A 15,746-nucleotide genomic window follows, 5' to 3' on the forward strand; every position below is an offset into this window, starting at 1 on the left:
ACACTTCACTTCTTGGCTCCTTTTCCTGTTTACACGGTATTGGAAGTGCCCCTAATTCTTCATTTCTTTTATTCGAAGGCATAGGTTCATACGTCTTGAAGCTCTAATGCTTTTTCTCTCTTCAAACTTCTCTTGACAGAGTCTTTCCATTGTATCCTCAGTCTTCCATGTCCTTTCCCTGCCATGCTTCCTTTGCGGAGTCATTCTTCTCCTGTTTTCATCTCATGTGCGCTCTCCAGCCTGTTTATCTTTTTCCTAATTTCCTCCATGCATTATCTGTCTACCCTCTGCGTGCCTACTGATCTTCTCAGTATATTATTTTCTACTACCTTCATACTCTAGCATAAACAAATAATCAACAGCAATGCAAGAATATCATCTTTGTGGCTCTGCTCCATACACAAACATTTAAACAACTATTTTTTGTACGTACTATTGGATCTCAGATTTTCATCTTTTTAGGGCAGGGGATGATGTGGAATTGAGGTGGGGGAATAGGTGACCGTGGGCCAAGCTAGAGAAAGAGGGAGCTAGAAAGTGAGTGGTGGGGTACGGATAGGTCTAGGGAGGAGGAAACAGAGGAAGTAGTACCACTTATTCCTACGCCTCTCACAAGACAGAAATGTCCTACAATGCTCAGCACCAAAATTTCTGTACCAAGTAGAAAAACGCAAGATTGCTCTTACTTGTTGATGTTTGCAAGATAAATATCAGCGACGTGACCCCCACTTGGACAATTGGCACCGGCTCTGGCTGTCACTTTTTCTTCTGGTGGCTCAGAATTGATTTCTATTTCAGACTTGGGGCTGGATCTTTCAGAGGAACCATCCTCACTAAGGAGGAGGAGGAGGGGAAGAAAACCACAAACAAAAACACAACCTTCAGTTTTCAGAAGGTTCTATTGTGCCCCCTCCACCCCCTCTTTATCATCACGACATTGTGAGGGAAAAGTTTTGTTTCAAATTATGAAGTCTATTTTTGTGCCTGTCTTTGAGAGCCCAGCTGTGCATTGGGATTCCTTAGGCAGGCAATTACTACTTTTAGAGGACAAAGATGCTGAACCTACAAGCTCAGCGCAGGTGGAACCCAGCACATACATTGAGCCCCAGTGACTTCAATGGCATTGCTCCTGCATGGAGCAGCTTGTGGGATCAGGACTACATAATCCCAATACACTGCAGGCCTGAGCATCACAATGTAGATCACTGAGTTTGAAAATTTTTTCCTTGCTCAAATAAAATTTAACTGTACCCAAATCTTCCAGGCATTCAGCAACCCACCCTGGATCACTGTGGAGGTAATGTAAGTGTAGCCAATGATTTTAGTTTATTATCCCTTTATTGTGTGATGTTATGATCACTCAGTATGTTATATTACATATATCACTGTATGTTAGAGTTAATTTGTAGGATTATAAAAGTGTAAGATTGATCAGTGTTTAGAGGAACCAAGTATACCAAGTATTAGACATGAGTATGACAAGCTGAAACGCAAGAACCTGTAGGCTGAGGCCTGCAAGACTTTAGCTTAGCTATTTTAGGCCTTGGAGACAAGAGATGATGACATAAGCGACCGGAAAATAATCCAATCCACTAAGATTATCGGAAAAGAGGTACCAAGTGGTAATATGGTGTAAAATTACCCAGAAGATTAATATTAGATAATAAAAATACTGTGAAGGCCTGTCTCCAACATGTGTCTTAACCACAGGATACAGGTTGTGCGCCAATGCTAATGAGAACAAAGGGAACTTACACAGCCTACAGAAAATTGGGGTCCCTTAAGTATCCATGGGACACAAACCAATAATAGAAAAGAGGGTTGACTCTTATGGACATGCACAGAACGTAGGTATTGACAAAAATCACATTATAAAAAGGTGGTGCCCAGAACGGGAAAATTGAGCTCCCTAGGGGAGACTCCAGGAGGAGCCATCCCTCTACTGATAATCAAGCCATGAGAGACCCATCAGACACTAACCCTGTTGTTAAAGATGTGAGTATGACTATATTTGTAACTTGTGCATAGGTCTGTATAGAATTTCTACGTGCTTGAGTAATCATAACTTTAATTGTAACTTTAATAACACTTGTAAAATCGACTAAACCTTGTACTTGTGAATGTCTGTGTGGTCACTACCCTTGGTCTTTATGTGTTCCTAGAGACTAACTCACAAACAAGTAGCAGAGATGACTTTCACTCTGTTAAGCTTGAAACTGTAGACACCAGAGCCAAACCCACGGCGGTGTAATACCACATTACAGAATTCATGTTAAATAAAATAAAAGGCTACATACGTGTCTTGAACAACAATGTACTGATGAGGGATAAGGCCGTCGATGCCATTGTGCCGTCCCTCCCACCAATCATCTGAGGCTCGCTGATACAGGAGGAGAGAAGCCCCTTTTTTAAAGGACAGCTCTCGCGCAGTTCGGCCAATGTAGTCAAACTTTGCTATTGCTTCTATTGGCTCACACTCTAGGAGAGAGAAAGGAAAAGACTATTTAATGAACACTCAGCGTTGGACAAAGAGTCATGAGTTTAAATCCCTCCCTTAAATCTTTCAGTGATGGACATCAGCTACAGAGCAACAATTATGGGACATGACCAATGTTCCCTCTAATTTTTGACAGGCTGTGTGCGCAAAAAATTTCTTTCGTGCAAATTTTTGTTCTTCTGTGCAAATGTGTGTGTGTGTGTGGGTGTTTTGCCGTGTGCGCAGGGTTTAGGATGTGTGCGTGTGCGCACACGCGCACAGCTTAGAGGCAACAGTGGACATGACCATGTCACCTGGGGTAAAGCATCACCTCACAACAACAGAGAAGGTAGGGCACAAGCATTCAGATTTTGGCATCCATCTCTTTAAGGCTACATCTACAGTGGTGTGTAGACAGACCTCGCACACCTCCCTAGCCTGGATATAAATAGCACCGTAGATGGGAAGGCACTGCTTAAGCTCATAGAGCAGACATCCCAGAATCTCAGCGTACGTACCCCTACATGGCTCTCTGCATGCTTGAGCAGTGCCTTCCCCATCTACATGGCTATTCTTAATCAAAAAGAAAAGGAGTACTTGTGGCACCTTAGAGACTAACCAATTTATTTGAGCATGAGCTTTTGTGAGCTACAGCTTTCTTTTTGCGAATACAGACTAACACGGCTGTTACTCTGAAACCTATTCTTAATCAGTGTACTGTCCCTGCTGCCTCTCCGGGCTGCCTCTCCCCACCAGAGCCTTTCACGTGGTATGTAGCTACACATACGCTACATACAACCGCCAGAGTGGACAGTGCCAACCGGTCAGGCGTTCTTGGATTGAGTTTATCACATCCACATTTTCTACCCTGAAATGTCTCACTGCATCAAAGAAAAACCATGACCAGAAAAGAAAAATCCACAACTCAATTCTAAGATCACTAAAAACAAGAAGCTCTTGGGGCCAAAAGCAATCTAGAATAAATTTCCCCAATGGCAGCTCAAGAACCCTTCTGTGCTGGCAAGCAGGAGTTTTCATAAGCATTTAGGGAATAAAGACTTCTGGATTCAAGCTGCTTCAGAAGTAAGGCCTCTACTCAGAAGAATATTTCTGCTGCCTTGTGCGGCTTGCAGGGACCAGAAGACTACAGATCCTGGCACTGTGGGAGGCTGATCTGTTCAGAGCAACAGCTGGCCTGTCATGAAAGCTAATAAAAATATTAAATGCCTCCATGTTATAATGAGCTCACAAAAAGGCACTCCGCTCCAGAGCCTCACACACCACTGGATTCATCATGCACATTGTTTATCAAGCACAACCCAGGGCCCTCGGAGCTGTACAATACATGGAACAAGACAGCGCTTGCTTGGGGAGCTTACAATCTAAAATAGGCAGTCTCATAACACACAGTGACCAGATAGCAACCTGTGGCACTTATACTATGGAGGGGAGGACAGTATAGGTGTCCAGAAAGTCAGCTTGATCCAACTCAAATTGTCTGGATCATTTTAAGATTTACAGTTCTGCCCTTGGCAAATTCTCTTTTGCAGCCAGGATACAAATTACAACTCTAGGCTGGAATCAGGTAACAGAGGGAGCTTGGCTCCCTAATGATCTACAACTTACAAGCATCTTTCAAGGAGCTGGGGGCCAGCTGCCTCATGATGGCAGTTTTGGCTTCTTTTTAAAGCACTACACTTCAGAGATCACATAACTCTTTTCCTGATCCTTCCAGAGCAACAGACCCTGTTCCTGGCGCAAGCCAAGGAAAGACGTGCCATTATTTTGTCTTTAGCCTGCCATTGAGATTAGGGGAGTCTTCTTCATGGCTGCCTTTGGCAGTGCAGTGGCCAGCCAGAGGACCAAAAAACCCCCCAAACAAATTTCAAGAAGTAAGCCCTTTAAGTTATTCCTTGGGGAAAGCATGTGCACAGGAATTAGGCCATCGAGGGCTTCCCTGAGCAGGGTCAGCAGTGGCCTGGACATGATTCTCTGAGCAGCATAAATCCTGCAAGGTGAACAGGGGCTGTAGTACCATTGTCTGATCAGTCAACAGCAGAACAAAATTATTACCCACGCTAGAACTGTGATTAGTGTCTGTGGCTGCAGAGCATGGACAGACCGAGGGCTAAGACCAAGCTGGCACAACATTTGCAGGATTTAGCCTTGAATAATGGATTTTCCGAATACAAAAACAGACGGCAGCGCTTCTACTAAATTATACACTTCAGACAGGTCTACGGACAGCCACAAAGGGTTCCAGTCATCCGACCACACCAGCCTGCAAGGTGTTTGCATCAGTGAAAAATAGCTCACTTGTTTTCAGCTTGGAAAACTTTTTTTTCCCCCAGTCCAGATTCCCTTGAGCATGTGGTTATCTGCTTCTGGCCCCCTTCCTTCCTCTTGCTTATTTGGTTCTTGGAACCAGTTCATTCATACCATTTAAAAACGTAAGGTTCATATTTTTTACATTTTGTTACAAGCAAAGGGACCAGATTTTGTGTGTAAAAATTTCATCTTTGTTTCGTTAACAATTGTTTATTATTCCAAATGAGCAGTGCACTCTGATTTCTTACATTTCCGATTTGCCTTTTAGGACTCTGGATTGTAGCCAGACAAGTGATTTTAGACTCAGATTTCCACAACTGCTGCCCTACTGGGCTCAAGCTCCAAGGAAAGAACTGGGAATAAAGACCAAATGACTAAGCCAAACACAACTACCACTCCTAGTCTCAAAGTCTGTGCCAGAGAGCAGCAGTTCACTGTCTCTCCACCAATTCATGACTTTGTGAACATGGAAATGCACTTGCACCCTCACCGTATCAATGACCTGCATGTGCCAGTCCCAGCCACCAAGTGTCTGATCACTCTTCCATCGCAATGAACGATAACAGAATGGCAGCTCCAGAAACCACAGCCTTGTTCTTAGATGCTGATTCCCTCCAACTCTCTGCACTATGATCCTGCTTCTGACCTTAGAGACCAGTGGTGAAGTATTTTCCAGGCTCACATTTGTCACTAGGCATCTACTAAACAGACCAGACCCCCATGGTACGAGTAGCATGCTGAAGCCAGCTAGGTGGTTGTGTGTTGCGAGTGGCTAGTTGAATGAGTGATGGATAAACTTCGTCACCTCACATCCAGAAACTGACTCAACCACCAACCGAAGCGTGAAAGGACTTAGTTTGCAAACCCAGCCTACACTACTAAGCATGCCTCAGATGACAGCCCCCTTGGTCGGGATTGCTTCTCAGCACCACTCCCAGAGCCGAGAAGCTGAGCTCTTTCATCCAAATCAAGTGGCTCTTCAATCTCTTCTCTCAGAGACTGATGGCCAAATTCAGAGAGGGTCTGAGCCCCACTAACCTTCGCTTGTCTTGTCTCAGGTATTAACCCTGAAGGCACTATTTTGTGCGAAGCAGAGCAGGCCCATGCAGGTGGCTACACAGAGATCCTGCTCTGCCAGCACCCCTCACCTGGTGCATCTCTGGCCACCCTCTGCTTGCTGGCTTGCCAAGACACCTCTCAAGAGCCTATCTTGGGGGTTTAACTCACCTCCCCGCTGCTACCAAAAGGCACCTTCATTTCCCTCCCAGCTAACAAAACCCTCCTGACCCCTCAGCAGTGACAAAGGCACAGTTCTCCTCCCTTCCAGGCGCCAAACTCCATATACTCGATACAGGTTGTGGGAAGCTGTTCCACGTCAACACTGATCTCACCTTGCATGATGCTTCTCAAGACCAAGCCCCAGTGGCTTTGGGATGGAGCCCAGCTCTAGCCCACAACCCATCTCAAATCACCTTGCCCTTTTGCTACACAAACCATTCAACAATAGCATTCAAAAACCAGCCAAGAACATTCACCTATCAGAGCGTACGCAAATAGAATGATAGTCCTGGGTAAACAGGCCTCAGAGTCTGCCTTTCATTCGAGTGATGTCATTCCTTACTGGGTAGGTGAACAAAGGGAAAGGCTTTCCCAAGCTTTCCAAAGGGATTATGACTTTCCAGAGGAACAAGATATTTAAAGGGGACACGAGAGGCACATCATTTTACACCCATATTCTCTGTAATACCCCCAACAAGATGGATTAAAAATCTCTACTGTGTTTTTTCCCTGTTGAAGAACTAGTTTTCCTCCTTGACTGCCACATTTCTAACAGAGATGGCAGACAACATGGCACATCAGTCTTTACTTCCTTGTTAGTGTGCCAGCAACAGTAAGCCAATATGGAAGTGTCCAAGCTATGGGATAGGTTAGCCAGTTAACCACTGGTGCAGAGACAGCAGGGGGAGCGCAGGAGAAGGAGCCAATGCTTCTGAGTAGGCTGCTAAAGAACAACTCAAGACGACATGCAATCAAATTGAAAAAAAAAAAATCACATTTTCATCTGAAGATGGTGCAGCTCCTCTAGTCACAAGCACTTCTCTAGGACAATAACAACTGGCAGGCATTATAACACAATGCATTTCTGTTTCTATTTGGTCAGTTGACTTTGGGCATTGATCACCATTCTGAGTCAGTTTTGCTGCTTCGGGCTGGCAGTTACACTTTGTTATGCACTGGTACTGACTACATACAAGGAGTTCATGTGCATGGTTTTCCCCAAGCCCTAAAAGAGAGCATTTTCGCCAACAGCGGTGAGAGACTGGAATCGATGAGTTTGGGGCTGTACTGGCTCTTCCTCCCGGGACTCTGCACAAGGTTGGGGAGCATCAGGAGATGGCTGGAAAGGTCAAGCAGAGGCTACTTAGTGGTGTGAGGCTCGGATCCCCTCATAGTTACTCAGGCCAAGAGAAGGGCAGTGGAGGAGATCCCCTACAGAAACCAAGAATCAGCAGGGATTCCCTGTCCCTGAGACTGGCTTGCAGGGAGAACGTAGGAGAGGTTTTTTCTTGCTTGTTTTTAAAAAAGCAATTGGAACTTACGAACATGCGGCTGCCTGCCAAGGCCACTGAAAGGGAAGAAGCTTGGCAGACAGCACATGGAGAGGGGAGTGGGAGAGCAGGCACGGACATGTTGACTGTTTGGCTTTCTGCTTAGCTCATGCTTCCCAGCTCAAAGACCCATTTCAGCAACAGGAGAGCAGAAAAGCCTGTGCAGAGCATTTTGGAAGACAGAAGTCTGTCTATGCTTGCTGCTGCGGGAAGGCACCTTTGGAAAACAGGTTTTTTTAAAGTAGTTTTGAAAGGTTCCTGATGAGAGCATGCCTTCCAATTTTTTGGTGGATGTTGCAAACAGCTTTTCTGATTCAATTCCTCAACAGATTATCAGCACTTTGAATTTAAACTGAAGACAGCATTCCCACTCCCAAACAAAAAAACCCCCAAACCCCTGGACAGCTAACATGCATCACGTACCATCATCGCTGGTATGATGCTCAGCTGCTATATCCTGAACTGAATCTTCTGTTGAGGCCGTTTCTCCATGAGGACTTTCACTACAGTGGGAGGAAACACATTCAATGCATTACACTTGAGGAAAGTAATTTTACTATCTACAGAAACAGTCACACTGAACAGAGTAGTTAAGCTCTAGAACAGGCTTCCAAGGGAGATTGTAGAATCCCCATCATTGGAGGTTTTTAAGAACAGGTTGAACGTGTTCTTAAAAACCATCTTTCAAGGATGACCTAGGTGTCTTTGGTCCTGCCTCAGTGCAGGGGGCTGGACTTGATGACTTTGCAAGGTCCCTTCCAGACTTACATTTCTGTGTCTATGAATACTAGGAGCTTCACGCAGTGGTACCAAACCTGGATTCCATTGTGCCAGGCACTCTTTAGAAGTGGACGCACTTACATGCATTGAAAACTAGGTTGTTGAAAAATCAAGCTGACTCTCTACTTCCATGAGCACCTGGAGTAGCTTTTTCAGTTCATGTACACCAGAGAAACCCGAGTTTAGATCTCATAACAGGGCCCTCAGAAGATTTTAGATGTTACAGATGGAAAAGGCATAATAAAAGGCTAGTTCATCATCTTTGCCAGTAGAGGATTATTCTCTACACGATATTATCCGTTGCTCTCATTAGTTACCCAAGTTACGGAACATCTTATTTGCCCTAGAGGAGATTATTCCACAATTTAATAGGATGCTTCAGATTTTTTTCTTCTGATCAATTTAAAATGTACTTGTCTTAATTTCACCAAATGACTGACTCCCATATCAGATTAACTGGCATAAGTCTATTTACAGATGCCTAAGCACCACTATCTAGTATATGAAATGAGACAGAGCTTGGCAAAGATCACACATGTAAGAAGTGGAAAACAAAGGGGAGAGGAGAGAGAATTCACACACTTGCCCAAATGACCCTGCCGAGCTGAACTGCCAGTTAGCAATGACTTTCTTTCTTTGCTCTGTTAGTATACCACTAACAATTCCGCATGAGGAACACTCTCCCCTCTCCTATACTGGCATGTACTGTTGAAGGGAAAACCTGCTAACTCTAGAGCAGTGTTTCCCAAATTAGGGCCTCTGCTTGTTCAGGGAAAGCCCCTGGCGGGCTGGGCCGGTTTGTTTACCTGTGGCGGCCAGCACATCCCTCGGCCCACGCCACTTCCTGCAGCCCCCATTGGCCTGGAGCAGCGAACCGCGGCCAGTGGGAGCTGCAATCAGCAGAACCTGTGGACGCGGCAGGTAAACAAACCGGCCCGGCCCGCCAGGGGCTTTCCCTGCACAAGCGGTGTCCCAAGTTTGGGAAACACTGGTCTAGAGCCTTAGCTTGCTCAAGCTGAAATGAAGCAAGAACTGGAGACCCTTTGTAGACAGGTTTATGGCCTCCATAAGCCAGACTGAGCAGACCTTAAATCATCTCAAAAGCAGTTTTTACATCTCTTCAGACGGTCAGAACTTGATCCGTCTTTTTGGCCCTGAAAAAGTTAGAGTAGGAGTTCGCTGACGCCTCATATTCTCCTTTTAAGAATCTGTTGGCGAGATCTATCTCCCCGTTTAAAAAAAAAAAAGGAAAAGGAAAAGAAAAAAAGAAAAAAAAAGAAAAAAGAAAAAAAGAGGAGCCTGAACAATCCCAGGGTCTCATTACACTCAATACACACAACAATCACTCTGCTTCCTAGCCCTCTTCAAAGACCATACCTCACGAGGCACTCGTTAACTTGCCCATCCTTTACTAGGCAGGATAAAGGCTCTGCAAAGTTTAATAAAAGAATCTAAAGCCAACAGAAAGCCCCAGGAGGGCTATAGTATTACAGGCTGAAGTTTCACCCAGATTGTGAAGTAATGTAGCATACAAATAGCTCTAATGATCTAAACACTGTGAAAAGAGAAGCAGGATCACATTTCTTCCCTCCCCCGTCATAGGACACTTCCAACCCAAAAAACCCCTGCCCCTGCTGTAAAGAGATCCTTTCTCTCCAACGATCACATGAGTGCTTGGATGCTGTAAGGAGGACTGCTATGCTGCTGGAGTGCTATGTGAATACTGAGGGAGTGTTGGCAATATATATTGCCAGAGGAATGCAAGTCAAGTTGAGCATCTTTATAAACTGTTCTCCTCATCGATTCTAATGTTCTCATGTAAGGTTCCTTGACTCTGACACCCCCCCGCCGCCAATTAATTCTGTATATTACGAGGTTGTTCTCATGTGGGGTCAATCTGCTCAGACACACAGACATGTGATAGGTTTTTTTAAAGGTGCCCATATCAAGGACCTAAATCTCAACTGCAAACCCAACATTGTATCCCACCCTCTCGGCTCCCAGCGCAAGTCATTTCAATCCTTCCCAGCAGCTGCCGACTGAAAGTGACGGCCGCAAAGCAAGAGCATGGAAAGGAATGTGCACGGCGCACATCAAGGATGGCTCCTAGCCACGGGAGGCCTCTGCACTGGAGCATCATCATTTGTACGTTACTCGGTGAGGACAAGAGAAGGCAGTGGACGTTGAGGCTGGGGAAGAGGCAGCGTTCAGGTGCAAATGCACTCAACTCCCTTTGTTTGATGAACAAGCTCAGCCAAGAGGGGATCCAATTTGCCATGTACAAGCTCTACAGCAGAAAGCCCTGTAGGCAATAACTAACAACCACTTAATACCACAGCTAAGACAAGGCTTGAATGGTAACCAGATGATTCTCTGATTAATTTTTTCAAGAATTTTAAATCACGCTGAACTCCACCTCTCCCTGGATTCCCCCGTAAGTAGGAAATGGGGGGGGAGGATGCGGGGATGGAGACAGTTAGAAATAAAATAGAGACAAACAAAGTATATCAACTTAAGTGATGGGAACCTGAAGGACATTTTTATGTATTTTTTTTAAGGCAGATGAGACTCTGCCTTCCCGCCCCCAAAATGCAGTGACCGTCAGCATAGGAGGACATGATTTTGCATGGTCACTTTCTCAGCTGTGGATCCAATGGCATGTCTGAAGCCAGGCACCCTCACGTTTTCCAAAGCAAGTTCTAAGTGAAAAGAGCACTTGGGAGCCAGATACTAGAGTAACACAAGTTACAAAACCCCTTCACCATGTACTGTATTTGCAGTAGGGATTGCCCCCTACACATCCCTGTCAAGTTCCATGTACACTTTAACACAATAAACACCACATACAATACATTAATTGTGATAATAATCACGTGCTAAACATTTAACTTTTTCCATTCCTTATGACAGCTCCCATCCACCTAGGGGAAACCTCACACATGATGAAAATACAGGTCTCTGAAACGATTTAAAAGTCAGTCCATACAGCTCAGCCAGCCAGTAAAACCAATGCAAGCCATGAAGAGTAAATCAATCAAAATGCCATTGCAATAGCCCTTTGTTAAAAACAGCCTCTCCACACATCTCATATCTGGTGGTCAGATGGTTGATGAGTTATCCTATCCTGTAATACGGTATAAAAAAAAAGTCAACAAGCTCTGCCAATAGAGTGACTTGCTTCTTTTTTTAATATCAATACAAGAAAATCATTTGCCTTCCTGGGGCAAGGGCAGCGAGACAGTTAAACATTCTTCCTGTCAGCAGGAGGTGGGCGAGATCAATTCAACCACTAGGAAAGCAAACACCTCCCTTCCCCCTCCCTCCACAACCTTCCACCCCAGATGACAGGAGCCGCTCTGGCTCAATTGTTTCCAGATGCTGCCTTCTAACAGAATGCAGGGCCAGGCCTCCTGGGGTTTTGGTTGGATGGAAATGGTGATTTTGTATTTCACCCCCCCTCTCCCCCGATCGGTACTGTCCTGAAAACTAGCCCATGTTACAGCTTTCTAGGTTCAACTGCAATCAACCCTGTACCTCAAGCACTGTCACTTAGAACAGGCAGAAAAATGAGGAAAGAAAGAACAATATAAGGGACAAACACCATCAAAATAGTGGCTGTGTGTCCTCCTCCAAGGGAGTATGATCATCACAGCTACAAGACTAACTGTGGTCATTTATTCTCCTTCAACAGAATGAAGCACAGGTTTGACATTTGGTTCACTGGCTATTTCCTACAGGGCCTATTTCATGTCAGTCGCTGGCTCCCTGACAGGACAAGAGCCACCTTGTTCTTTCCACCACCCCCTTTTTTTTTTTTGAACTCCTTTAAGTTCTGGGACTAGTGTTGGACCCTGGAACTCAACAAAATGCAGTGTGTATGACTACAACACACAATTAGTTAATGAGAACATAACTAAGTGCTGGCCCCCCTCCTCTGCTCCCTAATGGCTCCTACTGTACCAGTAATCCTCAGTGCTTCCACCCCTGCTGTAGACTGGGCCTTCCAGTTCTCTCAGTCCTGGGAAGATGTTCTCGTGTTGGATGATGATGGTTTTGATCAGCTCATTGACATGAGCCTGGCAGGAGACCTGATCGTGGCCTTCAGGCACAGACATCAGTGTGGGCCCAAAGCAGATGGCCAAGTTGTAGGGATCCATCATGTTCTCTTCACTGAATTGAGATAAACTGCAAAAGACAGGGAAAAGAGGATTAGTATGAGCCAACAATACCGACACCTCCTGCTAGGGAACCAACATCTAAATCAAGGGGGCTAGCTTTGGGTGCTCTGCTCTTTAAGCCCCTTCTGCTGGGAATAGAACGTTTTGGGTCAATAAAAGAAAAATAAGGCTGATGTCATTTACTGGGGAAGGAGGAACTCCTCTAGATGCACCTCCGCGGATCTGACAACCTGATCTGACAGGGCTAGCATGAAGACAGATTCCTAGCTGAAATCTGTACTGAAAAAACAGAGAAAACTCTGCTGCTTGCCGATTTCTTTATTCAATTGCGAAGGCATTTTTCCATTTCCCTAACATCCCCCTCAATCAGCACACGCAGTATTGGGAAAGAAAGGAAATGTCAGACTGTTCCTCTTTTCAATAGCTATATTCTTCACGCAGATTGAATATCATGCCAGGGATTTATTTACATGCGGTCGACTCTCTGCACCCCGCTCCCATAGCAGCTGCTGTGTTAACACCTTACATCCAGTCAGGAGGCCAAGGCAGGCCCGATTGAGCCACTGCTGCTCCACACATCACAGCAAGGGAGCTGGCAACCAAGGAGCCCTTCTGCTTCTTTCCATTTGCACCCTCCTTGAAACTGAGTTCTTTCCCAATAGCACAATAATAAGCCAACGCTCAACTGAAGCCCTTTGAAGTAGAAAAGCAAGGCCAGTTGGAGCTAAAAACCTGCAAGGGATGTAAAGGTTTGGGGACTGTGTTGCTTTGAAAGGCTTTGGGGAGCTGACTTCGCAAGCAGAAGCATATCCTGCTTTATGACTGCTGTTTATAATCTCACTACAGCCCTGCATCCAGTTCCAGAGCAAAACCTGATCTCCTCTGCCGGACTCTGTGCTTGGTAGCGTGAGTTCGGTAGTGTATTCTCCAAACCAAACCCCCTCCCAAAGACCAAGATGTTCCTTGTTAGCTGCTTTTCCTGGAGCCGATCTGTAGGATTTGCCAAGTGCAGCCGGAACACTGAGTCTGCACAGGAACACTTCCTGAACCTGAATAAATGTTAACCCCAAACCTGTAATTTAACCCTTTCAAGGCACCAGTTCATGGTTAAGCACCAAACACAGAGCTAAATTCCAAAACAAGCCCCTTGAAAGACCCTATTTTCCAGTTCACTTCTTAAAATAATTAAAAGCTATTAAGGCTGGAAGGGAACATTCACTTCAATGACTCCAGAAGTGACATCTGTGGAATGAGCATCCCAAGGCGTAGAAGAATTTCACAGCACTATTGTGGAAAGTTTCTCCTCTTGCACTGCAAAGTATCCCTTTCCCATGCCATAGCTTGGATGGAGGAAAAGACAGTGGTAATTTTGTGAATGTTTTTTGGTTTTCCGCAGTGCAATAACAAATTCTGCAATATATAGGATTGGATTCAACAAATGCCCTGGAACAGTTTAATAAGGGTCTTTCAACTCACTACCCAGTTTTACATAAGAGACTGGGCATCTCTCAAGAGCAGCTGATGTACTAGTGCCTCAAACACAGGTAACAGGACTCAAGTCTCTGAATTATTTAATGTAGATTGTCACATTAGCAGTAAGATCAAAATAATACTATCTTATTTTAATAACCTGCTTGCATCCAGAAGAAGTCTGAAGTGCTTTGCAAATTTACACATGCAGGAATCACTTCACCTCCCCATAGAAATGCAGCCACCTCTGAGACGGAACACATCAGCACAACTGCTCTGAGAAATCTTATTGCCCAAAGCTGTTTATAAGAGCGCACAGCATTTAGGACAGGAAGAAAAATACCATCTCAATGAAAATACATATTTAGCCATGATAGTTAGATGGGATGCAAGGTGAGCAAACATTCCACTAAGCTTATGTCAAGTGAAATGGGCTCCGTAATTATCGCAAGTGGAAACAGTTTCCCTAGAAAATACGATGACTTTACCATCAATCTGGGGCAGCCCTTCAATACTTAGCAGGAAGAGTGTAATCTACTAAAACACTTCCATCTCCTGCTGCATATTGGGTTACTCTAGAATGTCTCCCATCCAAGTATGACCAGGCCTGGGCCTATTTAGTTTGTAGTACTGAGGATTTCACAACTTTAGGGAGTATGTCTGCAGGCTGAGGTTGCATTTACATCACTTTCAGTTTTGCTATGAAGTCAGCCTTGGGTTTTATTTAGAGTCCTTTGCTTTTCACGTTAGTTTTGGAAGTGCTGCTAATCCAATTAGGAGCCAACACAATTCAACAAGCTACGGTGATTTTTATTTCAGCTCCAGAAGTCAGTGGGAGTTGCATATGCATGTCTAAACAGAGTTTGGTCCTCTGAGTTTTAGGGCTATGCTTTATTTCATGAATAATGTCTGTTGCACTGTTGTGTAAGACTGGTCGTTCAATGGCCACAACATACTTATTAGTTAAAATCAATAAGATTTCTCAAAGCAGTTGTAGAAAATATATTTCCCAAGTTCCATACAAACTAAACACACACTATTTCTCCAATGGGAGCATGAATCCATTCCAGAAGCCGAATTTTTCTCCATTTTACTGGAGTCACAGTGAGGGCAGAAAGGGCTGCTTTGTCTAGCTAGTTTTAATGCCCTGTGGGAGACAAATGAGAGAAAGGGCAAGAGGTTCCATATCCCTCTGTAAGTTATTTATAGCTGAAACCTCAAATTGCAGTACAAGGCGTTAAACCCATCATGAGGAAAAGGATGAGACATCCATCCTCCAGGCTGCCAAAATGATGAGATTAAGATGACTGAGCTCTGCAGGGCTGTGCCTCAGAATTCAGCTCTGAAGTATGGAAGGTTGACTCGTCTTGTACTGTCACTGCCCTGATGCGATTGGTCCACCAGACAGGAATCTACAGAACAATGCCAACATACCATCACTGGGACAGTGCCTGGTTTTCGTATAACGTTTCAGGAAACTTTGGGGATTTCTGGAGGGAGGCTGCAAAATTTAGAACCAGATCCAAAAAACTTCTGGGGATGTTCTGATCCAGAATTTTTGTTCAGTCTGTTATAAAGGTGTCGGATGTGAAGTTCAGATTCAGTCTCTGCCAAAGTTTAGGAGTGTACGGATTTTGATTCAGGCCCGAATACTGTGTATATACCACAGAGAATTTAAACATCTCCTCCCAAATTCAGACTCTCTTTTTTGTACTTGCCCCAATGTGAACATGATGAAGGACAATAGCACTGGACCACCCATTTGACATTATCAGCTTCCATATAGTATATATGCAGGGGTCAAGTACGTGTCTGGATGCAGCATTTCCTCCCCTTAGCATCCTCAAGAGGCCCAAGCATGCAAGGAGAATAAGGCTGGGTTCCCTCTGCCACCAGATGGGGAGT

General features: G+C 44.7%; 1 protein-coding gene across 11 annotated transcripts in view; it reads right to left on the reverse strand.

The window, feature by feature from the left end:
- The window catches only part of SRGAP2 (SLIT-ROBO Rho GTPase activating protein 2), a 210,410-nt gene that overhangs the window by 12,455 nt on the left and 182,209 nt on the right, over positions 1–15,746 (reverse strand). For 10 of the 11 annotated variants that reach the window (XM_073319746.1, XM_073319744.1, XM_073319742.1 and 7 more), the window contains 4 exons: positions 12,154–12,378; positions 7,837–7,916; positions 2,298–2,478; positions 687–833 (listed from right to left, as the gene is read on the reverse strand). In XM_073319746.1, the coding sequence (XP_073175847.1) occupies positions 687–833; positions 2,298–2,478; positions 7,837–7,916; positions 12,154–12,378 (633 nt within the window). The remainder of the gene's footprint in view (positions 1–686; positions 834–2,297; positions 2,479–7,836; positions 7,917–12,153; positions 12,379–15,746) is intronic. The other variant, XM_073319753.1, reaches the window with a different exon arrangement.

Source organism: Lepidochelys kempii, chromosome 21 (genome assembly GCF_965140265.1).
Source record: "Lepidochelys kempii isolate rLepKem1 chromosome 21, rLepKem1.hap2, whole genome shotgun sequence".
In the NCBI taxonomy this organism is placed as follows: Eukaryota; Metazoa; Chordata; order Testudines; family Cheloniidae; genus Lepidochelys; species Lepidochelys kempii.